The sequence below is a fragment of the Panthera pardus genome, unplaced genomic scaffold (genome assembly GCF_024362965.1).
Source record: "Panthera pardus isolate Hobbes unplaced genomic scaffold, ASM2436296v1 HiC_scaffold_17, whole genome shotgun sequence".
Lineage (NCBI taxonomy): Eukaryota > Metazoa > Chordata > Mammalia > Carnivora > Felidae > Panthera > Panthera pardus.
Window position 1 is genome coordinate 87,619,649 of NW_026526732.1, and position 27,970 is coordinate 87,647,618.

A 27,970-nucleotide genomic window follows, 5' to 3' on the forward strand; every position below is an offset into this window, starting at 1 on the left:
CAAGTAGAAGGTAAATACCTTTTCAAAGTGGTCTAGTCCTTATTCAAATTTACATACAGAAATACATTCCAAAGCCAAATATATATTTTTGTTTATGTCTCTGATTTGTAGCTAACCAAGAGTGAAATATATAGTAATCTTAAAATAGAATACTTAAAATAGAACATTTAGTTTCATGGCCAAAAAAAAAAAAAAACCAAAATAAAAAACAAAAAAAAAAGGAAAAAGAAAAATCAATTTAATTTAATTTCACGAATAAACTACTGGAAAAATGGTCTGAGACAAACTGGTCTGCTGAAATAAATCAATTTTCATTTCTGAGCTATCATTTTGTAAATATATGTAATTTTAAGGATGATTTAAAAATTTGTCCAGAAATTCTTTTGAGTAAACTAATTGAAGAAAATGCACACTTCTGACAATTAGTTGTCTTTGCTATCTCATTCATATGCAGAATAATGTATATTTTAAAAATAAGTTAACTTCATGCTGAAGCCAAATAACTTTTTATCAACTAAGCTGTTATTCTACTATGATCAACCACTTGAGGAAGAATAAATCATTAAGTTTTCTTGGATAAAATATTTAGAATAGGAAACAGAATCCACTCAAATAACTTGATAATGTTAATTTAAAAAAATCCAAGTACCTTAACTTCTTCACATAGTTCAGTAAGTCGAGCTTCTACATCCATTTCCTCTGAAAGGAGTAAAGAGTAATTAGAGGAACTATTTCAATATTAGATCTGAATCTATTTTTAAAATTATCTAAATACAGTTGGCCCCTGAACAATACAGGGGTTAGGGGAATCAATCCCCCCGTGCAGTCTAACTTCTGACTCCCCTAAAACTTAAATACTAAATAGCCTACTGCTGACCAGGAAGACTTATAAATAACATAAACAGTTGATGAACACATATTTTGTACATTGTATGTATTATAGACTGTATTTTTATAAAAAATAAGCTAGAGAAAAAAATGTTAAGAAAATCATAAATGAAAATACATTTAGTCCTATTCTATATTTATTGAAAAAAGATACTTGTTTAAATGGACCTGTGCAGTTCAAGTCCCAGGTTTTTGAGAGTCAAGTGTAAACTACCTTTAAAAAACCAGAAGGTTGAGAAATATCTGCACTATATTCAATGAAGTAAATTTCAATGTAATATACTGTCATGAACACATTAATCATGTAGGTAATGTTAAACCTATTAAATTCTATGTTCTTATTATTAGTGTTCCAGTTCTCATAAGAGGTTAACACTGTCAAGGAAATATTGACTGTGGACCTAAAGTAATTTGCACAACTATATCACAGAAAAGATAAAACATATAATTAGGTTTTACTGCATTGTATACATTGCAAATTTCAAACAGTTTAACATTTGTCTTAAGTATGTACATGCCTTATTTGTTTTTTTAACAAAAGCTGTTCCTAAAAAATTCAAGTCAAATTAATCTTTAGAGCCAAAACACTTAAAACATACATGGATCAGAAGTTTATATAATGGTAATGAATGAAAAAATCTTTGAGTTTCTAATTTAGTTTAATACATGCAGATTTCTCTAAGACAGTCTAAAACTGAAGTATATTTTGTCCATACAATTGATTTATTTAATGTATGCTACAACCTTCTACAAGGAGGTGTACAGATTAACTTAAATTAAAGTGGTAATATTTAGAAGGGAATACAGAATCTAATAGAACAGAAAGTTTCCCTGCTTTTTGCAAGGAAGAAATTTCACTAAGGCCTGAAATATGTTTAGATACACCTAATTTTTAATCAGAAATCAAACTAAAATGAGTTCTCCTACAAGAACTATAATATAACTTTTTGTGATCACACAAAACTCCATTGTTTTGTTGCTCCAAAACCTTGTTAACTGATCATTCTCACACAAACGCAAGAATACATTCTAGAACATCCTGAATTTATTCATCAGCTCACTATCTCATAAGGTAGATAGACTTCAACATATACTATTTGATAAAAAGAAAAAAAAAAACATTTAAATTTGATAAAGTTACATTTATGTGGTAAACACAATCAACCTATGATGTGAACAAATATTCCACTAATAACTAAAATCATTAGAACACAAATATTTGAGTCACATAATATATAAATAAAATTGTATTTAGATACTGTATTAGATACTGCTCATCCATGAGAAGCAACTCCTCATCTGTTAAAGTTTTATCACAAGATTGCAGCAATTCAGGCACATCTTCAGACTCCACTTTTAATTCTAGTTCTCTTGTTAGATCCGCACTTACTTTCCACATCTGTACTTACTTCCTCCACTAAAGTCTGGAACCCCTCAAAGTCATCCACAAGAGTTGGAATAAATTTTCAAACTGCTTTTAAGGTTGATTTTGACTTCTCATAAATCACACATATTCTTAATGGCATCTAAGATGGTGAATCATTTCCAGAAGGCTTTCAATTTACTTTGCCCAGATCCATTAGAGGACTCACCATCTATGGCAGCTACAGCCTTATGAAATGGCTTTCAAGCCTTATTATTTAAGAAATACATGAAATTAAGACTTGAAAGTCAAATGACTCCTTGGTCCATGGGCTGCAGAATAGATACTGTGGTAGCAGGCATGAAAACAACATTAATCTCATTCTGATCTCCATCAGAGCTCTTGTGGGGTCAGGTGCATTATGAATTAACAGTCATATTTTTGCTGAGTAGTAGGTCTCAACAGCAGGCTTAAAATATTCAGTAAACTATGTTGAAAACAGAAGTGATGTCATTTAGGCCTTGTTGTTCCATTCATGGGGCACAGACAGAGTAGATTTACCATAATTCTTAAATGCCCTAGAATTTATGGAATGGTATACGAACACTGGCTTCAACTTAGTCACCAAATATATTAGCCCCTAATAAGAGAGTCGGTCTGTCCTTTGAAACTTTGACCAGGCATTGACTTCTCCTCCCTAGCTGTGGAAGTCCTACATGGCATCTTTTTCCAATAAAAGGCTATTTTGTCTACATTGAAAATATATTGTTTAATGTAGCCACCTTCATTAATTATCTTAGCTAGATCTTCTGGATAACTTGCAGCAGCTTTTATATCAACACTTTGCTGCGTCATCTTGCACTTTGTTGTTATACAGACAGCTTCTTTACCTAAGCCTCATAAACCAATCTCTGCTAGCTTCAAACTTTTCTCTGGAAGCCTCCTCATCTCTCTTGGCCTTCATAAAACTGAAGAGTTAGAGACTTGTTCGAGATTAGGCTTTGCCTGAAGGGAATGTTTGGCTGGTTTGATCTTTAACTTTCTATTTAAATTCCACTTAACGTACAGAATAATATTAGTTTAAGGTATACAATTTAGTGATTCAACACTTAACATGTAACATCCAGTGCTCATCCCAACAAGTGCACTCCTTAATCTCCATCATATTTAAGCCATTCCCCGCCCCAACCAACCTCCTCTCTAATAACTATCAGTTTGTTCTCTACAGTTAAGAATCTGTTTCTTGGATCCTTTTTGTCATGCACAATGTGGGGAGACCTCAAGCTAAGATGCTCAGGGAATTGTTTTTTAGAAGTGTTAGATCTAGGTACCGAGGCACACGACTGGCATACTCGCTTAATCACATCAGCAGGGCTACTCCAAGGAACAAATCAAAGCACACCTGGTGTAGGGTCCGAAATATTACTATGAGTAGGGTAATAAAATGACCAAAGCCACAACAACACAGAGCAAATAACAAGCCCCGAAAAAAACACCTCCTGAAGGGCCAGGCCCTGGACAGTGTATGCTCCTCCGTTAATATAGCAGTGCTCACAGGTGCAGAGCACACAAGCTTTTAAAATGCATAAGGTAGAGAAAGCTAGCCAAAGTGACAAAACGGAAGAATTCTTCTCAAAAGAAACTCCAGCAAGTCGCGACAGCTAATGAATTGATCAAAACCAACTTAAGCAATATAACGGAACAAGAATTTAGAATAATAGACATAAAATTAATCACTGGGCTTGAAAAAAGCAGAGGACAGCAGAGAATCTATTGCTATAGAGATCAAGGGACTAAAAAATAGTCATGATGAATTAAAAATGCTATAACTGAAGTGCAAGATAAAATGGAGGCAGCCAGAGTGCACATTGAAGAGGCAGAGGAGAGAATAGGTGAATTAGAAGATAAAATTATGGAAAAAGAGGAGGCTGAGAAAAAGAGAGATAAATTCAGGAGTACTAGGGGAGATTTAGAGAACTAAGTGATGCAATCAAATGGAACAATATCCGTATCACAGGAATTCCAGAAGAAGAAGAGAGAAAGAAAGGGGCTGAAGGTGTACCTGAACAAATCATAGCTGAGAACATCCCTGATCTGGGGAAGGAAAAAGGCTTGAAATCCAAGAGGCACAGAGAACTCCATTCATACGTAACTTGAATCGATCTCCTGCACAACATATCATAGTGAAACTGGCAAAATACAAGGATAAAGAAAGAATTCTGAAAGTAGCTAGGGATAAACGGGCCCTAACATAGGAAGGGAGACATATAAGGGAAGTAGCAGACCTATCTACTGAAAGTTGGCAGGCCAGAAAGGAATGGCAGGAAATCTTCAATGTGATAAACAGAAAAAATATGCAGCCAGGAATCCTTTATCCAGCAAGCCTGTCATTTAGAATGGAAGGAAATAAGGGTCTTCCCAAACAAACAAAAACTGAAGGAATTCATCACCACTAAACCAGCCCTACAAGAGATCCTAAGGGGGATCCTGTGAGACAAAGTACCAGAGACATCACTACAAGCATGAAACCTACAGACATCACAATGACTCTAAACCCATATCTTTCTATAATAACACTGAACGTAAATGGACTAAATGCGCCAACCAAAAGACACAGGGTATCAGAATGGATAAAAAAACAAGACTCATCTATTTGCTGTCTACAAGAGACTCATTTTAGTCCTGAGGACACCTTCAGATTGAAAGTGAGGGGATGGAGAACTATTTATCATGCCACTGGAAGTCAAAAGAAAGCTGGAGTAGTCATACTTATATCAGACAAACTAGACTTTAAATTAAAGGCTGTAACAAGAGATGAAGAAGGGCATTATATGATAATTACAGGATCTATCCATCAGGAAGAGCTAACAATTATAAATATCTATGTGCCAAATATGGGAGCCCCCAAATATATAAAACAATTAATCACAAACATAAGCAACCTTATTGATAAGAATGTGGTAATTGGAGGGGACTTTAATACTCCACTTACAGCAATGGATAGAACATCTAGGCAGAGAATAAATAAGGAAACAAGGGCCCTGAATGATATATTGGATCAGATGGACTTGACAGATATATTTAGAACTCTGCATCCCAAAGCAACAGAATATACTTTCTTCTCGAGTGCACAGGAAACATTCTCCAAGATAGATCACACACTGGCTCACAAAACAGCCCTTCATAAGTATACAAGAATTGAAATCATACCATGCATACTTTCAGACCACAATGTTATGAAGCCTGAAATCAACCGCAGGAAAAAGTCTGGAAAACCTCCAAAAGCATGGAGGTTAAAGGACACCCTACTAAAGAATGAGTGGGTCAACCAGGCATTTAGAGGAGAAATTAAAAAATATATGGAAACAAATGAAAATGAAAATACAACAATCCAAACACTTTCGGATGCAGCGAAGGCAGTCCTGAGAGGAAAATACATTGCCATCCAAGCCTATCTCAAGAAACAAGAAAAAATCCCAAATACAAAATCTAACAGCACACCTAAAGGAAATAGAAGCAGAACAGCAAAGACACCCTAAACCCAGCAGAAGAAGAGAAATAATAAAGATCAGAGCAGAAATAAACAATACAGAATCTAAAAAAACTGTAGAGCAGATCAATGAAACCAAGAGTTGGTTTTTTGAAAAAATAAACAAAATTGATAAACCTCTAGCCAGGCTTCTCAAAAAGAAAAGGGAGATAGATAAAATCATGAATGAAAATGGAATTATAATAACCAATCCCTCAGAAATACAAGCAATTATCCGGGAATACAATGAAAAATTATATGCCAACAAAATGGACCACCTGGGAGAAATGGACAAATTCCTAAGCACTCACACACTTTCAAAACTCAAACAGGAAAAAAAAGAAAATTTGAACAGACCCGTAACCAGCAACGAAATTGAATCAGTTATCAAAAATCTCCCAACAAATAAGAATCCAGGACCAGATAGGTTCCCTGGAGAATTCTACCAGACATTTAAAGCAGAGAGAATACCTATCCTCCTCAAGCTGTTCCAAAAAGTAGAAAGGGAAGGAAAACTTCCAGACTCATTCTATGAAGCCAGCATTACTTTGATTCCCAAACCTGACAGAGACCCAGCAAAAAAAAGAGAACGACAGGCCAATATCCCTGATGAATATGGATGCAAAAATTCTCAATAACATACTAGCAAATTGAATTCAACGGCATATAAAAAGAATTATTCACCATGATCAAGTGGGATTCATTCCTGGGCTGCAGGGCTGGTTCAACATTTGCAAATAAATCAATGTGATACATTACATTAATAAAAGAAAAGATGAGAACCATATGATCCTGTCAATTGATGCAGAAAAAGCATTTGACAAAACTCAGCATCCTTTCTTAATAAAAACCCTCAAGAAAGTCGGGATAGAAGGAACATACTTAAACATCATAAAAGCCATTTATGAAAAGTCCACAGCTAATATCATCCTCAATGGGGAAAAACTGAGGGCTTTCCACCTGAGATCAGGAACACGACAGGGATGTCCGCTCTCACAGTTGTTGTTTAACACAGTGTTGGAAGTTCTAGCATCACCAATCAGACAACAAAAGAAAATCAAAGGCATCAAAATTGGCACAGATGAAGTCAAGCTTTCACTTTTTGCAGATGACATGATATTATACATGGAAAACCCAAGAGACTCCACCATATATCTGCTGGAACTGATACATGAATTTAGCAAAGTCGCGACAGAAAATTAATGTACAGAAATCAGTTGCATTCTTATCCACTAATAATGAAGCAACAGAAAAACAAAGAAAACTGATCCCATTCACAATTGCACCAAGAATCATAAAATACCTAGGAACAAACCTAACCAAAGATGTAAAAGATCTCTGTGCTGAAAACTGTAGAAAGCTTATGAAGGAAATTGAAGAAGATATAAAGAAATGGAAAAACATTCTGTGCTCATGGACTGAAATAAATACTGTTAAAATGTGTCAATACTACCCAAAGCAATCTACACATTCAAGGCAATCCCAACCAAAATTGCACCAGCATTCTTCTCGAAGCTAGAACAAGCAATCCTAAAATTTGTATGGAACCACAAAAGACCCTGAATACCAAAGCAGTATTGAACAAGAAAACCAAAGCAGAAGGCATCACAATCCCAGACTTTAGCCTCTACTACAAAGCTCTAATCATCAAGACAGCATTGTATTGGCATAAAAACAGACACATAGACCAAAGGAATAGAGTAGAGACCCCAGAATTGGACCCACAAAAGTATGAACAACTTTGACAAAGCAGGAAAGAATATCCAATGGAAAAAAGACAGTCTCTTTAACAAATGGTGCTGGGAGAACTGGACAGCAACGTGCAGAAGGATGAAACTAGACCACTTTCTTACACCATTCACAAAAATAAACTCTAAATGCATAAAGGACCTGAAAGTGAGACAGGAAATCATCAAAACCCTAGAGGAGAAAGCAGGAAAAAACTTCTCTGACAGCCGCAGCAATTTCTTACTTGACACATCTCCAAAGGCGAGGGAATTAAAAGCAAAAATGAACTATTGGGACCTCATCAAGATAAAAAGGTCTGCACTGCAAAGGAAACAATCAACAAAACTAAAATGCAACCAACGGAATGGGAAAAAGTATTTGCAAATGACATATCGGACAAAGGGCTAGTATCCAAAATCTATAAAGAACTCACCAAACTCCACACCCAAAAAACAAATAATCCAGTGAAGAAATGTGCAGAAAACATGAATAGACACTTCTCTAAAGAAGACATCCAGATGGCCAACAGGCACATGAAAAGATGCTCAAAGTCGCTCCTCATCAGGGAAATACAAATCAAAACCACACTCAGATACCACCTCATGCCAGTCAGAGTGGCTAAAATGAACAAATCAGGAGACTATAGATGCTGGAGAGGATGTAGAGAAATGGGAACCCTCTTGCACTGTTGGTGGGAATGCAAACTGGTGCAGCCACTCTGGAAAACAGTGTGGAGGTTCCCCAAAAAATTAAAAATAGATCTACCCTATGACCCAGCAATAGCACTGCTAGGAATTTACCCAAGCGATACAGGAATGCTGATGCATAGGAGCACTTGTACCCCAATGTTTATAGCCGTACTTTCAACAATAGCCAAATTATGGAAAGAGCCTAACTGTCCATCAATTGACAAATGGATAAAGATGTGGCTTATATATATAATGGAATACTACTTGGCAATGAGAAAGAATGAAATCTGGCCATTTGTAGCACTGTGGGTGGAACTGGAGAGTGTTATGCTAAGTGAAATAAGTCAGGCAGAGAAAGGCAGATACCCTATGTTTTCACTCTCATGTGGATCCTGAGAAACTTAACAAAAGTCCATGGGGAAGGGGAAGGGGGGAAAAAAAGAAAAAGCTACACAGAGGGAAGGAGGCAAACCATAAGAGACTCTTAAATACTGAGAACAAACAGGATTGATGGGGTGGGGGGGGGAGGGAAAAGCAGATGATGGGCACTGAGGAGGGCACCTGTTGGGATGAGCACTGGATATTGTATGCAAACCAATTTGACAATAAATTACATATTAAAAGAAAAAAAAAGAATCTGTTTCTTGGTTTGCCTCTCTTTTTTTTGTCCCCTATGCTTCTTTGTTTTGTTTCTTGAATACCACATATGAGTGAAATTGCTACTAAAGCTTTCTCCATAATAGCAATAAGGCTGTTTTGTTTTCTCACCATCATGTGTTCAATGGAGTAGCACTTTTAATTTTCTTCAAGAACTTCTCCTTTGCATTCACAATTCAGTTAATTGGTTGGAGAAAGAGGTTCAGCTTTTGGCCTGTTGCGGCCTTCAAAGTACCTTCCTCACTAAGCTTAATCATCTTTAGCTTTTGACTTAAAATGAGATGTATAACACTTCCTTTCACGTAAACACTTAAAGGCCATTGTAGGATTATTATTAATTGGCCTAATTTCAATATTGTTGTGTCTCAGGGAATAGAGAGGCTCAAGGAAACGGGGAGAGATGAGGGAAAAGCTGGTCAGTGGAGCAGTCAGAACACATATTTATTAATAAATTCACCATCTTACATGGGTGTGGTTCATGGTGCCCCAAACAATTACAATAGTAACATCAAAGATTGCTGAGTACAGATCACTGTAACAAATATTAAAATAATGTAAAAATTTTAAAGACTGTGAGAATTACCAAAATGTGACAGACATATGGAGTGAGCAAATGCTGTTGGAAAAGTGGTGCCAACAAACCCATTCAGGGCAGGGTTGCCACAAATTTTCAATTTGTAAAAAATGCAGTATCTGTAAAGTACAATAAAACGAGGTATGCCTTTATATGGGTTTTGGAGTCACTTTTTTTTTTTAAATAAAAACATGATTGTGTTTTACACACTTTTCTACACTTTGCTTTTTTCTCTCAGCAATACTCCATGGAAATCTGGTATGTAGCCCTAATTTTTTTTTTAAACGGCTGCACAATATTCCTTGGTGTGCATGCCTTATAATTTCCTTGATTGATGGTCAGTAGAAAATGACAGAAATATGGGGACACTGGGTTTTTCTCCTCCCTCAAACACAGCTGTACTGAAGTCAGATCACTCAGGATACCCAGGAAATCGATATGAGGACTGGCAGAAGGATCTCCACAGTTGAAGGGAGACAGTGTGCAGGTGTGAGGTGTGTGGAAGAGAATTGGGGGAGAGAAAAACAGTGGTGCCACGGTGGGGAGTGAACCCTTTCTGTGCAGAGACAAAAGGGAGAGAAAGAGAAAGGGTTTGAGAGTGCAGTGCTGCATTCATACAAGAGGAAAACCTCTCTGGACCATAGACTGGGGAGTGAGAGGTACTCAGTGTCCCAGGTTTTTTGCAAATAGTCTGTGGAGCTCAAGCTCTGAGGTTTTGGGAGTGTATGACTTTCTCCAGAGTGGAGCTGTGGTGTTTGCCCCTGGGGAGGAGGGCGCTGGCCCTGGAGTGGATAGGATAGTGTGGTATAGGGATCTCCTGGGTCGCACTGGAAGAGAACGTTCCACTTCTTGAAGTACTCTTGGAAGAAGTATACTGCCTCTCCAAGGACAAAGGACCCTGTAGGTGCCCGTGAAAGGCGGACAGAAGCACGCACACACAGAGGCAGATAACCATAGATTCTGCACAGGTAAGGGATTGTTTTTCTGACACAAAGGACATCAGACATAGCACAAAGAAGCTCTACTCCAGAAGAGGAGAGTGGGTCCATGTGGTACCTGGTCCTTTAAGATTTTGAGTTCTGAATCCTAGTCACACACCAGAGCTGTGGTGTAGGGCGTGCTGACTGCCCTCACTATTCTTTGAGGGCTTCCTGAACAAATTGGGGTGTGAGATCCCCTGTCCAAGGATAAGAGAGTGGGGTGGCACCATTTTCCCTCTTACCACTGACATGGTGGGACTTCAGAGAGCAACACAACCGACCCCAGTGGAGGTGGGACCTGCTCACACCAAGCCCCGTCCCTCTGTGCCTGGCAACTGCATATTTACTGGGGCAGGTCTGACCCTGAGTGAGTCCAGCAGTCCTCTCCTCCAGAAGACCAGCACAGGCAGCACCCTGCATGTACCAAGGCTACTGTCATAGAGTACTTCAAAGTGTCACCTGCAGTTCTGGTGGAAACTGGATCAGGCTTACTTTTTTTCTTCTTCTTTTTATTCCCTTTGGAATCAGCCTTATGGCTTTTTTTCTTTGTTTTTTCATTTCCTTTTCTCATTTTCTTTCTCTTTCTTCTTTTCTTTTTCTTTGGAATAAGGCTTATATATTTTGATTGTTTGTTTTTTTTTCATTCCTTTTCCTTTTCTTTTGGATCAGGTTTCTTTTTCCCCCCACTCTTTTTTATTCTTTTGTTATTTTCTTTCCAGGCTTATTTTAACAAACAAATCAGAGCACACCTAGTTAAAGGTCCAAACACTCCCCACTGCAAGCAAGGAACTCTGCAGAGGGCTGACCAGTCTTAAAGAGCAGCCAAAACCCAATAGCAGAGTGCACACAGCATACACTAGAAACACTTCCTTAAGTGCCAGGCTCTGATCAGTGTATGACCCTTTTTTAATACAGCATTACTCTCAGGCTCAGGAAATATAACAAGCTTTCAAAACATGCAAAAGACAGAAACTTAGCTAAAATGACAAGATAGAGGAATTCACCCCAAAAGAAAGGTCAAGAAGAAATCACAGTCAGGAACTTGCTAAAAACAGATATAAGCAATATCTTATAATGGAATATAAGCAATATCTAAATAGGAATTTAGAACAACAGTCATAAGACTACTAGCTTGGCTTGAAAGAAAAGCACTGAACACACCAGAGAAACTCTTGCTGCAGAGATAAAAGACCTAAAAACAGATCAGGCTGAAATAAAAAATGGTGTAACTGAGAGGCAAAACTGATGGTAAATAGTCACAACAAGGAATGAAGAAGAAGAGGAAAGAAAAGGTGATACAGAAGATAAAATTATGGAAAATAACAATGCTGAAAAGAAGAGGGAAAGAAAACTATTAGATCATGAAGGTAGACTTAGGGAACTCAGTGATTCCATTAAGTGAAATAATATCTGTATCATAGGAGTCCCAGAAGAAAACAGGTAAAAGGGGCAGAAGGTTTATTTGAACAAATTATAGCTGAGAACTTACTTAATCTAGCAAAAACAAACAAACAAAATAAAAACAAAACAAAACAAAAAAAACCCAAAAAAACACACCAGGCATTCAAGTCCAAGAGGCACAGAGAACTCCTGTCAAAATCAACAAAACAGGTCAATGCCACTACATATCATAGTGAAACTTACAAAATACAAAGATAAAGAGAAAATTCTGAGAGTAGTTAGGGACAATAGGACGTTAACCTACAAGGTTCGACAAGTAGGATTAGCAGCAGACTGGTCCACTGAAACTTGGCAGGTCAGAAGGGAGTGACAGGAAATATTCAACGTGCTGAAAGGGAAAAATATGTAGCCAAGAATTCTTTATCCAGCAAGGCTGTCATTCAGAATAGAAGGAGAGATGTAGAATTTCCCAAACAAAAACAAAAGGAGTTCATGACCACTAAACCAGCCCTGCAAGAAATTTTAAGGGGGACTCTCTGAGTGGAGAAAAAAAAAAAATTAAAAAAACCCCAAAGCAACAAAGACTAGAAAGGACCAGAGAACATCACCAGAAACACCAATTCTACAGGTGACATAGCAGCTAATATCTATTACACTAATGGATGTCAAAAGAAAGCCACAGTAGCCATACTTATATCAGACAAACTAGATTTTAAAACAAAGACTGTAATAAGAAATGAAGAAGGGCATAACATCACAATTAAGGATGTATCCACCAATAAGATCTAACAACTGTAAATATTTATGCTCCCAACTTGGAAGAATCCAAATATATAAATCAATTAATAACAAATATAAAGAAACCCATTGTTAAAAATACAATAATAGTAGAGGATTTTAACATCCTACATACAGCAATGGAAAGATCGTGTAAGCAGAAAATCAACAATGAAACACCAGCTTTGAATTTTACAACGAACCAGATGGACTTAACAGATATATTCAGAACATTTCATCGTGAAGTAGCAGAATATACATTCTTCTTGAGTGCACATGGAACATTCTCCAGAATAGATCACATACTGGGTCACAAAACAGCCCTCAACAAGTACAAAAAGATCAAAATCATACCACACATATTTTCAGATCACAACTCTATGACACTTTTAGTTAACCACAAGAAAAAATTTTGCAAAGCCCTCAAATACAAGGAGGTTTAAAGAATAACCTACTAAGGAAATGAATGGTTTAACCAGAAAATTAAAGAAAAAATTTTAAAAATACATGGAAACAAATGAAAATGAAAACACAACAGTCCAAAACCTTTGGAATGCAACAAAGGCAGTCCTAAGAGGGAAGTATATTGCAATTCAGGCCTACCTCAAGAAGCAAGAAAGGTCCCAAATATACAACCTAACCTTACAGCTAAAGGAGCTATAAAAGGAAGAGCAAATAAAGCCTCTTGCCAGAAGAAGGGAAATAATAAAGATTAGATCAGAAATAAATGATATAGAAATTAAAAAAAAAAAAAACAACAGAACAGATTGACAAAACTAACAGCTGTTTCTTTGAAAGAATAAACACAATGGATAAACCCTTAGCCAGACCTACCAAAAACAAAAGAGAAGGTCCCCAAATAGATAAAATCACAAGTGGAAGAGAAGAGATCACAACCAACATGATAGAAATACAAACAAGTATAATACTATGAAAAATTATATGCCAACAAACTGGGCAATCTGAAAGAAATGGACAAATTCCTAGAAATTCACAAACTACCACAACTTTAACAGGAAGAAATGGAAAATTTGAATGAACCCATAACCGTTAAGGAATTGAATCAGTAATCAAAAATCTCCCAACAAACAAGAGTCAGGGCCAGATGGTATCCTAGGGGAATTCTACCAGATATTAAAAAAAAGGCTTAATACCTATTCTTCTCAAACTTTTCCAAAAATAGAAATGGAAGGAAAACTTTCAAACTCATTCTATGAAGCCAGCACTACCTTGATTCCAAAACCAAAGAACCCATCAAAAAGGAGAATTATAGGCCAATATCCCTTATGAACATGGACGCAAAAATTCTCAACAGGATACTAGCAAATTGAATTCAACAGTACATTAAACGAATTATTCACCATGATCAAGTGGGATTTATTCCTGGGCTGCATAGCTAGTTCAATATTCGCAAATCCATCAATGTGATACATCACATTAATAAACAAAAAGGATAAGATCCACATGATCCCCTCAATAGAGGCAGAAAAAGCATTTGACGAAATACAGCACCCAATCTTGATAAAAACCCTCAAGAGAGTAGGGTTAGATGAACATACTACAACATGATAAAGGGCATGTATGAAAGACCCACAGCAAATCTCATCCTCAATGGGGAAAAACTGAGTCTTTCTCCTACGGTCAGGAAGAAGACATGAATGTCAACTCTCACCATTAGTATTTAACATAGTACTGGAAGTCTTAGCCTCAGCAATCACACAACAAAAACAAATAAAGGACATACAAATTGGCGAGGAGGAAATCAAACTTTCACCATTTGCTGATGACATGATATTCTATGTAGGAAACCCGAAACATATAAAAAACCTGAAAGACTCCACCAAAAATCTACCAGAATATATGAATTCAGCAAAGTGGCAGGACATAAAATAAATGTGTAGAAATCTGTTGCATTTCTATACACTAATAATGAAACAGCAGAAAATGAAAGCAAGGAATCGATCTCATTTACAATGGCACCAAAACCAATAAGATACTTAGGAATAAACCCAACTAAAGAGGTTAAAGATCTCTGAAAACTATAGAACACTCATGAAAGAAACTGAAGAAAACACAAAGAAATGGAAAAGCATTCCATGCCCATTGCCTGGAAGAACAAACATTGTTAAAATGCCTTCAACAAAGCAAGAAAGAATACCCAATGGAAAAAAGACAGTCTCTTCAGCAAATGGTGCTGGGAAAACTGGATGGTGACATGGTGGAAAACTGCCATTCCATAGGCAGAAGATATTTGCAAATGACGTATCCAATAAAGGCTTAGTATCCAAACTCTATGAAGAACTTACCAAACTTAGCACCCAAAAAACAAACAACCCAGTTAAGAAACAGGCAGAAGACATGAATAGACATTTTTTTCCAAAGACATCCAGATGGCTGATAGACAAATGAAAAGATGCTTAATATCACCCATCATCAGGGAAATACAAATCAAAACCACAATGGGATATCACCTCACACCTGCAGAATGGCTAAAATTAACAACACAAGAAACAATAGGTATTGGCGAAGATGTGGAGAAAGGTGAACCCTCTTGCACTGTTGGGGGGAATGCAAACTGCTGCAGCCTCTCTGGAGAACAGTATGGAGGTTCCTCAAAAAATTAAACCAGCAATTACATTTCAAGTATTTACCTAAAGGGTACAAAGATACAGATTCAAAGGGGTACATGTACCCCAATGTTTATAGCAGCATTATTAACAATAGCCAAACTAAGAAGAGAGCCCAAATGTCCATCAACTGATGAATGAATAAAGACGGTGTGGTATACACACACAGGAATATTAGCCATAAAAAAAAATGATATCTTGCCATTTGTAATGATGTGGATGGAGCTAGAATGTATTATGCTAAGCAAAATAAGTCAAAGACAAATACCATATGATTTCACTCATACGTGGAATTAAAGAAACAAAACAGATGAACACAGGAGAAGGAAAGGGAAAAAAAGAGAGGGAAACAAACCACATGAGACTCTTAATAATAGAGAACAAACTGAGGGTTGATGGAGGGAGGTTGGTTAGAGATGGGCTAGATGGGTGATGGGTATTAAGGAGGGCACTTGTGACAACACTGGGTGTTGTATGTAAGTGATGAATCACTGAATTCTACTCCTAAAGCCAATATTGTCCTGTGTTAACTAACTAAAATTAAAAAAGAAAATTTCCTTCATATTCTACTCTTTTTCCATTTGAAAAATGGGCATTTATCTTTATTTTCAGAGTTTTATCATAAAGATAAATACTATAATAAACATGTTTATACATATATCTTTACATATTAGTACTCATATTTTTATGATAAAGGTTAACCAAAGTGGGGATGCTAGGTCAAAGGGTAAATATATCTTACATTTATTTTCTAAATCCACCCACCCATTCATCTATTCATTCATTCAACTGATATCTGTAATAACATAGCTCAGAAAATGCCAATATAATACCAGGTTTTAAGGATAAAAAATACCTCAATAAAAGTATCACTTAACTTCATTATGGTTTGAATCAGGTCTTTTCCCATCTAACCAAAACCTGGGCCCTTCTTTATATAGAACTTAATATACGCAGCATTTTGTACAGTTACTTAGAATTTAGCATGCTCAAACGTAAGCTGATAGGCTGGCAATATAACAGTTTAAACAAGAAATATATTTTCATTCACTAAAGTATGTCAGAAATGATCACAATTTAATATTATGAATTCTTTAATTTTATACTTTATATGAGAATATAAAATTATATTCTAAAATAATAACCACAAATAAATCTTTAACCTTTCTTTTTTCTTTTCTGACAATAAGATCAGTTTCTCCATTAACAGTTTTAGTGAAAATTGACCTAACTTTTTCTGAGCTATTTTCATCTGAGAAATAGTGAGAAAGATTTTGGCTCCTTAATTTCATTTTGTTCATACTTCTGAAAACCAAGAAATAAACACTATGATTTTATTTTTTATTTCTATAGTTTTTTATAACTTTAAAAAAATGTAATTGTAATGGGTCTATTCAACACCAAGTAAAAACCTTCAATATACTTATGAAAGTACAGTAAGTTAAGTACTATTGCTATTCAAGAACAAAAGTCTAAAATATGCAGGGAAACATATAAATAAAATAATGAAATCAGATTATTTCCGTTAAAACATGTAATATCTGGATAGTAATGTTTTGATACTAGTTTGCTTTTGAAGCTAAGAACAGTAAAAAATAAATCTAAATTGACTTAGAAAGCAAAACCAGATACTGAAGATATTTCTCTTCTTTATTTCTAATAGTGCATGAAATTAATTAGCTTCAGTTTTTAAGCCACATTTCATTATAATTGGGCCTACCCAAAGATAAGCTGACTTTGGACAAATTTAAGGTAATTATCAGTAAACACAAATTCTGGCAATAAACATGGTTTCCAAAAAGTGCTCTTTGTAGGAACTGTAAAAAGAATATGGAAAATAGCCAAAGAAATCTTTGTATTTACCTTTTCAAGTTTTAATTAAAAACGTCAATATTATAAATTAAGAAATTAACTGAAGCTTATTTACAAACAAAACTGATTCTAGAATTTCTAAAATAATAGTGGTAGGAACATACTATATTAATAAATACGTATTTATGAAATTTGACACTAATTTAAAGCAAAATTTCATACTAATAGAAAAGGATTATTTACTTAACCTATTTGTAAACATACCTAGACAGGTGTCTTTCTGGGTTCGTGGCTGTTTTCTTCTGAGAAGGCGCTCATAAAGGACCTGCATGTTGGCCTTGGCTAGTTACAAGGATTGCACACAGCACTAGTTACTAATACTCCTTTTACAATAAAGTTTACTAGAATTTTCCAACCTGATAATAGACTTAGTATTGATCTGACAGTGCAGTTAGATTAGAACACCACAGCAGAGTCTTTCAGTTGGTTAATTAGCTTATTAGAATTGCAAATGATGTACATTTAAGTTTATATTACTTTGTTCTTTTTTCTATTTAAATGTATGAACTACTCAACATTTCATAATCCAATGTTATTTTTATGTTTTAATTTCTTAGACTAAGAATTTTAGAGCTGGCAGGGATCTGAGAAATGAGCTAGATCAACCCCTGCTTTTACAAGTGTAGATACCAGGGCCCAGAAAGTTTACATCATTTGCCAAAGCCTAGATTCCTGAACTTGTGACTCCTATTTCCAGTAAGAGCTCCTTGCACCAAACCCATATTTAACTACACATTATTAAAAAAAAAAAAAAAATGTACATCATTCAACTAGTAGAAAAGAAAATGGCAAAAGCAGAAAGGAATTCAAGGTATTATTTTAAAAGAGGGAATAGGGTTTAGATCTATTTTTCAAAGCATGGTAGAGTTTAAGACTTTTATATATACTTATTTGAAAACTCAAGAAAAATATCAAATAGTAGAAGGAAACACAATAAACACCCTTTAATTAAGAACTACTTTATATGACAGTAAATTTCATATATTAAAAAAAAAAAAAATAAAAAAAATAAAAAAATTAAAAAAAAAAAAAAAAAAAAAAAAGAACTACTTTATATCCACCTATTAAAACTGGTGAATATAATGATAGTCAACAGTGCTTTATGGAAGTACTCTCTAGTGCTTGTAATATAATTTTGCTAGGATAAAAATAAATAATGTTAATAATTCAGAATATGTAATTATTTTTTTAAAGAGTTAATAGTATTTTTTAGATATTTAAAAGATGCATTGAAGAATAAATTAAAATTCACAATAGAAAATATAAAGATGAAAAGTTTAAGAATAACAAATGCTACCAATAAATATTTATTGAAGATGAGTCTTGATTTTAAAGATCCCTAGTAAACTATGATAAGTTATGTGTTGATGCCTATATACTTTATAAGTAACAACAAAAACTATATTGTGCCATTTCATTCATTCATTCATTCATATATAGTATTCAACAAATATATTTTGAGTAGGTAGTATGTGTAAGGTACTAATAATTTTATTCTATCACTATTTAAGACTAAAGTCTAGGTTTGCCTTAGAAGTTGATTTGTGATAAAATATTTTAAGCAAATAATTTGGAATAAAGTTTATATTCATTTAGTACCTAACTTCTGATATTAAATATAAGGGCTCTTTTAATTATGATTTTTCTATATTACATGTATAAGGCCAAAGTAATATATATAACATAAAAGCCACCCTTACCCGTAAGATAATTTATAACCTGATAAATAAATGAATTATCATGCTGAATTATATTAATAAATTAGTAATAAAGTGCTAATACTGTGTAAGATATTTTAAATAAATCTTGGCTTTGAAGAGGTGCTTGTTTTAATCATTATGTACTTACCAATAAATATTACTTCCTTTTAGAAATATTTTTATCTAACTTAAAATGTGACTCGTGCTTTTTCGTTCTCAAGTATTACATGTTAAATCTATTTGAAAATTATATGCAGATAGATGTCTTCCTTATACAGACATTTATATGCCCATCTCAGGTACAACTCTCTACCTTAAAGCCCCAAGAAGTCCCGTCTTGCTGGGTGAGTTCCTCCTGTCCATCCCAATGTTGAACTGATCACTTATTAAAAGAAGAAAAGTCAAGGTTCTTTAAAGAGAGACCCTATTCTTTCCTCAGTAATTAGCTTAATACCTGACACAGTAGGTGCCCATAAAAGCCCAAGGGAATTATACCATTAAGAAGTCTTACTCCTAGAGGTCCTTTACACCCTCTGCCTTTTGGATGTCCTCGTTTTTCCTTCCTACTTATGCACATCTGGTTCCCTTCAATCACTCTTTCAAATGAAAACCACTTTGTGTATACAGTCCCAAAGCTAGTAAGGGACAGAAATGGCTCCAAACATGCACTCTTAAGCACTACAAGATAATGCCTCTATGAATTCTACTACACCATTCAACATCCAAACTACTAACAGATTTTTCTTGTAGAAATACCATTATTCATGGCTTCTAAGTTTCACACTGCTTCTTTTTAGAATTCTATTTTTCAGGCACTTGGTATTGTCCTTCATCAATGTTGTAATTTAATAATTTTGTACTTTGGTCATTAACCAAAATTTATAATGTGATTCTAAGAAAATGTGCTGGAGTTCCAAAAAAATCAAATTAAAAAATATATGAGCATCATTGTTCCATGAATTGAGGATAGTGATAGTCTAGATTAGTTCTATTCTACAAACATTTCTTACATGTTCAAAAGAGAACATTTAAAAAAGTTGACTTTTGAGGCAGTGGTTTCCTACAAGATTTTCCTAAGAGAAACAGAAGGATTCTAAATACACAAAATAGCAAGGAAAAAGAGTATTTCAGAGAGAGTAATCAAAATGTTTCTACCATTTTTGTCTTGGGAAAGAATACATGAACAAAAAAGAATAAATTTTCCTATTGTTTGTACATCTGTATATACATTGGGATCCTTGAATTAAGTATTCTAAGTAGTCAACTGAGTGATATCTGTTAATCAAATCCACTGGAGTAATTGCTGATAGGCAGTGGCACAATATCAGCATTTTCTCACAGCTGAATTTAAGTGACATACAAATCATTACATGTTCTTACAATTCTTTTATATCCCCAAATAGGCAATTATAATAATAGGCTAACTAGTCTCAAACCCAAGAATTATTTTCAATAACAGTGACTATTTTTAAGAATGCCTCAATACTGTTAAAAGACTGAGATCCTTGAGAAACAAATAAACAAAGAAAACTGATTAAGTAAAATTTAAAAGTAATTCTTGATTTATTCAAGTATATAATGATAAAATTAATTTATTCTGAGAATTTTAAAATGTGCTTATTATGATGAACTATTAGCTGATGTTTGAAAAGAAAAGCTTATTAAGCTAACATAAAAGGTCTGAATAAAAACCTATTTTTGCTAATCTCCAAAATTTATCTTCTGTGAAATATGTGCAAAAGCATTCTGTATACCATTCTACAAATGGTATGCAAAATCAAGACAAGATCATTTTTTATTGTGTACTGTAACATATATGCAGATATTACTGCTGGACTAAAACCAAGATTGATTATTTTAATGATTTAAATAAATTTCAGAATGTTAAAACTGAGTAACATTATTATTCTCTGAATTAAAAGAAATAAGATCTGAGATCACTTAGAACCAAATGTATATAAAAATGATCCAAGCACCTACAATCTGCTTAGACTTAAATATTTGGAAGTACAGATTTAGCTCATCTCCCCATGATTTTGTAGAGAATTATAACATTTGCTATCTAGTATGTTTTCTGGTTATATTTTAATAGGAATGGTATACTGACATATATTTTTTTAAAAATCTATCAAAAGACTCATTTTAAACTTAGAACCAAGAAGTTATTTCTTAATAGCATAAAAAGCATTTTTAAGTTGCAGAAAGTAATATCAAGGGTCAAAAAAGATGGAATTGAGAAAGAAGTAGAAGTGAAGCATATAAACACTGTAGTTTTAGTAAAGAAAAGCTACGGCAAAGCTGATAACTAGCAAAATGAGAATGAAGAGAAGACTTCAACTATAGATTAGGTCTGGCTACTTTTAACATACCCAGTTCTAGTTTCTGACAAGAGGGAATCTCTTCTGTTACCGTAATGAAGTAGCTGTGCAATCCTTTGAAGGCTAGCAGCAAAGTGGCACAAAGTGTATAATGGAAATGATACGCATGATGTAGGAAGGAGTCTGCAATGATGAAGCTGCAACCCTAAACAAAGAATAGATTTGGGATATACAGTATTAGTAACCAAAAAATACTACACTTAAAACTTCGAATAATAAAGGAAAAATTCTAAACATTTACTAACTATTCTAAACCATAAAAATTCAGTAATATTTTAGAGAATTGCTTCTGTTCATACAAGTAATTGAAACATATAAAATGTGACTCTAGTAATTTAAATTACAGTGGGCTTTTAAAACAAGCAGATTAAATTATGGTTTTTGAAAATTGGAGATTCAAATTACATTTGCACTGCAGGACAGATACTCTGCTTCTATAGTATAAGTCCCTTTCCTTTTAAGGAAATATTGGTTGTACTTATACTATTGCAAGCTGAGTCTCAACTCTGGCAACTGTTCTTTACAAGCTCCTTTGGAATCATTTTACCAGTTCTGTTAAGGGAGCAAGAGGTGATAGTAACAAGTTAAAAAAGGCATTGTCAAAGATCTTTATCCATTAAATCTGGTTAATCGTTAAGTATCAGGTTAGTTTTCACAATTAACAACTGGAACCAACCAATTTGTTAAGATCATATTCAACTAGATCTGTAAATTACTGAGTTCAAATAATTAATAACATAAACATCACATTCACAGATACAACAGTTAAAAAACACTTCATTTAAAATAAGAGGAAAAAAGGATGCATAAGTATTTCAATTCTTACGTCTGGTGATAACTGTTTTGTGTAGTTTATACCAAAGACCACACTTTCAAGAGTAGGAATCACAGAATCTTTGTTTTGTGCTGGTGCATTTCTATTTAGCCAAGTTGTCTTCACAGGGCGAGGAAAGCTGGAGAAATAATTATTACATTATTATTGTCCTAATAGCCTATTTGAATGTTGAATACTTACAAAAGAAAATCTTATAAAAATAAAGAGCAAGGGTTTTGCAAAGTTATAATTTCTAAAGTATTTTGAAAAATTTCCTTTAATAACTGAAATCATTTATGAAAAGACAAAGAATATATAAAAAATCAAGACTAGATGCCTGAGATAACGTCTCCATAACTGGGTTTTAGGAAGTCTCAAAGGATTCTAAAAATAAAAACAGTGTGGAATCCAAGTAGTTAAATGACAAATGAGGATCAAGCTTTAATTTGGAAATACTAATCTGTCAGAACTGGTACCAAGTTCATAAAGTTAATCAAATATGGATTCTACTTATAGAAATAGCTTCCCACTTAAATATAGAAAAAGAAAAGCTACTAAATCTATTTGTTGCCTCTATTTAGCAAAAACAAGGTATTTCCTTTCTCTTTACGATAAGCCTATGAACCCTATTAAGACAACAAGTTCAAGGCAATTAAGTTCAAGGTACTGCCTCAATCATATATGAACTATTGTTAATATTAACATTACATTTAATATACCATAAATTCTATACAGTAAAAGGCATATTCTATTTGAATGTTTAAAGTCATATACAATTTTGAGATAAAGTATTGGTTAATTATAAGTAGCCCAAAGCATTTGGACTGTTTGACAGTTTGGCAAAACGGAAAAGACAGGAATGAAAGTCAATTTTGCCATAAGCAGAAAGCAGTCTTCATTTGCAAAATCAATTTGCTTTGCAAAAATTAAATATCCACATCCCAGCAAAGAAGGGAGTTGCAAGTCAATGGTAACTTACATTTGCCACAATGTGTTTTTCAGAACTGAGTCATAGAAGTTATACTAGAAAAGTTCACATATAAAAACATTACGTAGGGGCATCTAGGTGGCTTAGTCAGTTAAGCGTTAGACTTCAGCTCAGGTCATGATCTCATGGTTCGTGAGTTTGAGCCCCACATCGGGCTCTGTGATGACAGCTCAGAGCCTGGAGCCTGTTTTGGGATTTTGTGTCTCCCTCTCTTTCTCTGCCCCTCCCCTGCTCATGCTCTGTCTCTCTCTCTCAAAAATGAATAAACTTAAAAAAAAAAATCTAAAAACAGATTATGTAAAAAACAAGCAAAGAAAGAAATCCTAACCCCACTTATTATAAGTAATTGATTTAATGTCTGTAGTTGTGTTGATCATAGAAATTATTTTAAATAAAAATAACATTTAAAAAGATGATATTTGTAAAATATTGTTTCATTTTGTTTAGAGGAGAAAAAAGCCATTTAATAAAACCTCAGAAAAAACTCGTCAAAGCATAGTGAGGAATGTTACCCTTAACGTGACCCCTCTACTGGCATGCACCAGCAATAAGCTTTTCTTTACCCCTTCCTTGCTTCCCTTCTCAGTTCCAGGAAAGGAAAAAGGCAGCAAAAGGTGCTGCATCTTTCATGGCAAAGTTCTAGCCACAACAGAGGGGAGATCAAGGCCCACGGCAGCTAAATAAAAGAACAGCAACCTCAGCTGTTGTGGCATCTCATTTTCTTTTCCAGTCACTAACCAGAGCCAACAGCTAATCCTCTTGGCTTCTAATTCCGAGCCAAAAATGTCTTCTTCCAGTGGACGGTCTCTAGGAGATGAGCTGCCTCTTTCTCCTACTAGTCTGTGGCAAAAACTGCTGCATTGCAAGAGGAAGCACACATTTAACTCACTAGGATTAGTGATGTAAATTATTTGGGGCCTTAGGAAGCAACATCAATAAGATGAGCTAACCTCTATAAATTGTTTGTATATTTCTCAGAAGAGAAATTAAGCCAATATTCTAAAGAAAAAAAATGGCTGAAATATTTTAGTTAGAGATTATTGAAATTACAGTAACAAGAGATTCAGAAAACTACAGAAATATATTTTATAAATAAACTTTTAGCATTAAAACCTAACATGTAATTCATTAAAAATATTGTATACTATTCATTTCAAAGTCATATTTCAAAAGAAGCACTTTCTTATCAAAGAAATTTCATTTACCTTTCATGTTATTACATATTAATTTATTCAATCAATATCTAAAAATTTTTTGAAAGTTTACAATAAAATTATATAACAGGAACACTTTCCTGTTTACAAAAGTTATAGCAACCGAGAACAAGCTCTCAAAGTCCTAAGAGTTAAAAAAAAAGATAATAAAACAACTAGTTACAGGTATAAGGAAAGCAAAGCAAGTCATTAGGAAAAAGACTTCTTCCTGAGCTGTCAGCACAGAGCCTAATGCAGGGCTCAATCCCACAAACCATGAGATCATGATTTGAGTGCAAACCAAGAGTCAGATGCTTAACCAACTGAGCCACACAAGCGCCCCTGCCCCCTACTTAGTTTTTCTGACAAATCAGTTTAACATCACATTCCTGAAGCACCATCCTAAGTATCAGTTGTTGGGATCAGATTTGTGACAGAAATTGTAAAGTAGACAGTTCAGAAATCAAATCAATTTGGAGTCTTTTTCATGTATGTTACTGATTTTAAGTGTCTATCTGTTGCCCATACCACAAAAGGACAATGTTTTATTGTAAAAAACTGAAAAGCTTGACATGTATTCTTACATAATGAAAAACAATTCATCTCTCTATGGAAGTGGGCAGAAATAAATAATTATCTCAATGCATTTATTATAATCCAGAATATCATGTACCTTTAGGAGAAAATGGTACATGATACAGTTTAAAAGCTTATTAGTAAAGATCCATAAAATTGATTAATGACTTGGAAAACAAGAATTATTATATAGCAACAGATTTAAGAAAGAATTAGCTGATCCAGAGACGAGGCCAAAAAAAGAAGAAAAAAATGAATATACTTTTCCAGAGAATGAATATAGTACAGCACTGCTTAAAAACACAGGTACGGGGCACCTGGGTGGCTCAGTCAGTTGAGCGTCCGACTTCGGCTCAGGTCATGATCTCGCGGTCCGTGAGTTCGAGCCCAGCGTCAGGCTCTGTGCTGACAGCTCAGAGCCTGGAGCCTGTTTCAGATTCTGTGTCTGCCTCTCTCTCTGACCCTCCCCCGTTCATGCTCTGTCTCTCTCTGTCTCAAAAATAAATAAACGTTAAAAAAAAAATAAACAAAAAACACAGGTACAAGGGCACCTGGGTGGCTCAGCAGGTTAAATATCCAACTTTGGCTCAGGTCATGATCTTACGATTCGTGAGTTCAAGCCACGCATCAGGCTGTCATCCTCTCTCCCCAACTCTTTCTCTTTCTCTCCCCCCCCCCCCACTCTCTCTTTCTCTCAAAAATAAACATTTAAAAAACAAAAACACAGGTACAGACTAAACAATGCTGTATGATTATTTCCAGACTGCACTGGTTTTCTTGATCAGTTTATTTGACAAAGATTGTTCCATACTTCTGCATTAAAAGAGTTATCAATCTAATATTCCCATGCTCTTAAATGTTATTATTTTATAACTTTAGTATAAAATGAAAGTACTTAATAATTATAAGTTTAGAAATTCCTAATTAACTTTATCAATGTGTATGTTTTCACTATAAAATAAAAGATACTACATTAATTAGGACCAGGGTATTGGTTAAATTTACCTTATTAGTGGCTGGTGCAGCGCAACCAATGATGCGTGGACTGTAACAGACACAACAGAGAGGTGGAAATAATCAAACATAACATTAACATGATGATGAAGGCCTCTATGGAGGCTAAAGTGCAGCTTCAGTGTTCGGCTACTTATTAGCTGCAAGGCGTTCAGGTCGTCTGCCCTATAAAAAGCAACACATTTGCATATAAGTATGGCATAATAAAGTAAAGGCTAATATTTAATTAATTACTTTTTAAAAACTCAGAATAATTTTTAAAGCATCACATCTCATTAGACAGAAATGTTAAATCTAGTAATAATAACCAGATCTTACCTTTAGTTTTCTACCAGTCCATGATATAGACTGGTTTTTTTTTTTGTTGTTGTTGTTGTTTTACTAATGTTCCTATAAAATGAATCCTTTTTGACAGACTAAGAAGTACTCTTACCTTACACTAAATTTTACTCCCTAGGGTATACTGTTCATTATAAGGTTGCAGTATAACAGAAGTCAAATCCTATAATAATAAATCCCAAAAGACAGTTAAAATTACTTTTAATATATGAAATTTTGTTATTAAGTGATGCTTGAAAGTAAGCAATTGGTAGATATTTTATTATAAATATTTAGTCTGTCAGATTTCTACATATAAAAAATTAAAACAATGCCATGAGAATGATTCCCAATGAGTTTGTGTGTGTGTATGTATTTTAACCCATACATATGTTATAACTACCTATAGTTAAACTACTTACTCATTTCATTTTATTTATAAAATTCTGAGTTGGTTTGAAAATAATCCCTTAAGGAATTCTTTGTAATAAACAAGTATTATAGAGGAGCAGTAGCTGCCACATCAAAAATTCTTATTCCTCCCTGATAGTAAAGAGGACATCTCAAGTAGACTTTTCAGGATGTGACTGCTTAGCCATTTTTCCTACAAGAGTCTAAATGTATGTACAATTTTTAAAAAGTATTTCTACAAGTATGTTTGAAATGAGAAAAAAAAACTGCAAAAGATAAAATTGCTAAACAAATCTCTGATTCTTGTTTTAAATGAATACAAGCACGTGTCCCTAACATATATGACTGAATGTCCACATGTGTGAACAAGTTCAGAGTAGCCAGTCCTAAAACTTCCTCAAGGGCTCTAGGAATTACTGAACTAGAAATAACTGCAAAGTATAAGAGTCATCAGTCTTGATAACACTCTACATATCAAGAGTCCCGCCTAAACATGGCATCACTCATGCCACTAAGATGGTCAGTGATATAGTGAAAGAGAGTTCAGTTACATTTAAATGTCTCATAGTAGTGGTATTATCAGTGGAGTTTCTAGAGTCTAGGAAATTGTATCGTATTTCTTCAACTTGTCTGATTTGCTACCTGGGGCACACAGAATTGACATGGGTACAAAAGAGTATGTGTAACCACTCTCATGAAACTGTTCCAGTTAGACAGAAGTAGTTTATTTAATTTTATCTTTTAATATAATTTATTGACAAATTGGTTTCCATATAACACCCAGTGCTCATCCCAACAAGTGCCCTCCTCAATGCTCATCACCCACTTTCCTCTCTCCCCCCACCCTCCATCAACCCTCAGTTTGTTCTCAGTATCCAAGAGTCTCTTATAGTTTGCCTCCCTCCCTCTCTGTAACTGTTTTTTTTCCCCTTGTGCTCCCCCATGGTCTTCTGTTAAGTTTCTCAAGATCCATCTATGAGTGAAAACATATGGTATCTAGACAGAAGTAGTTTAAATAAACAAGAAAGGGACAGGCTAGATTTCTAACAAAATGGAGAATAGATACCAGTTATGAGAAACGAAAGATTTTTAATTGTTTGATTAGTCTACTTACGAATAATCTCCATCTGTGAAGTGTAGATCCAAAGATAACAGAAAATTCATTTCTTCAAGGGTTTCTTCAATCTCAAGAGAAATTACAATGTAAGATATTTTTGAATACTTACACAAAGTTAGAAATAAGCCTTGAGGCTCTATAAAAAATATTTATCTAAATATATATGAAGAGATGTTTACCTTTTTTTCATCCAACAACATTTTAACTTTGAAGATCATGACATCATTTAAAACAACCTCCTCATTTTTATATAGAATTTGAAATGTTTTACTGCAAATCAGAGAATCATGAACTGAAGCTGGAAAGGCTAAAGTCATACCTAAAACAGATAAGATATGTAACTGACAGGTAAAAAGTAAAAACACAATACAAGTAA

The 27,970-nt window shown here is 34.4% G+C and overlaps 1 protein-coding gene across 14 annotated transcripts in view; it reads right to left on the reverse strand.

Annotated features, from left to right (window-relative positions):
* FAM135A (family with sequence similarity 135 member A) overlaps positions 1 to 27,970 on the reverse strand; it is a 120,474-nt gene that overhangs the window by 56,560 nt on the left and 35,944 nt on the right. For 6 of the 14 annotated variants that reach the window (XM_019417663.2, XM_019417665.2, XM_019417661.2 and 3 more), the window contains 7 exons: positions 27,774 to 27,913; positions 27,592 to 27,662; positions 25,740 to 25,913; positions 21,990 to 22,116; positions 21,155 to 21,308; positions 17,290 to 17,367; positions 650 to 699 (listed from right to left, as the gene is read on the reverse strand). In XM_019417663.2, coding sequence (XP_019273208.1) covers positions 650 to 699; positions 17,290 to 17,367; positions 21,155 to 21,308; positions 21,990 to 22,116; positions 25,740 to 25,913; positions 27,592 to 27,662; positions 27,774 to 27,913 — 794 coding nt within the window. Of the gene's footprint in view, positions 1 to 649; positions 700 to 17,289; positions 17,368 to 21,154; positions 21,309 to 21,989; positions 22,117 to 25,739; positions 25,914 to 27,591; positions 27,663 to 27,773; positions 27,914 to 27,970 lie in introns of those variants that run through there. The other 8 variants (XM_053904763.1, XM_019417664.2, XM_019417667.2 and 5 more) reach the window with 5 other exon arrangements.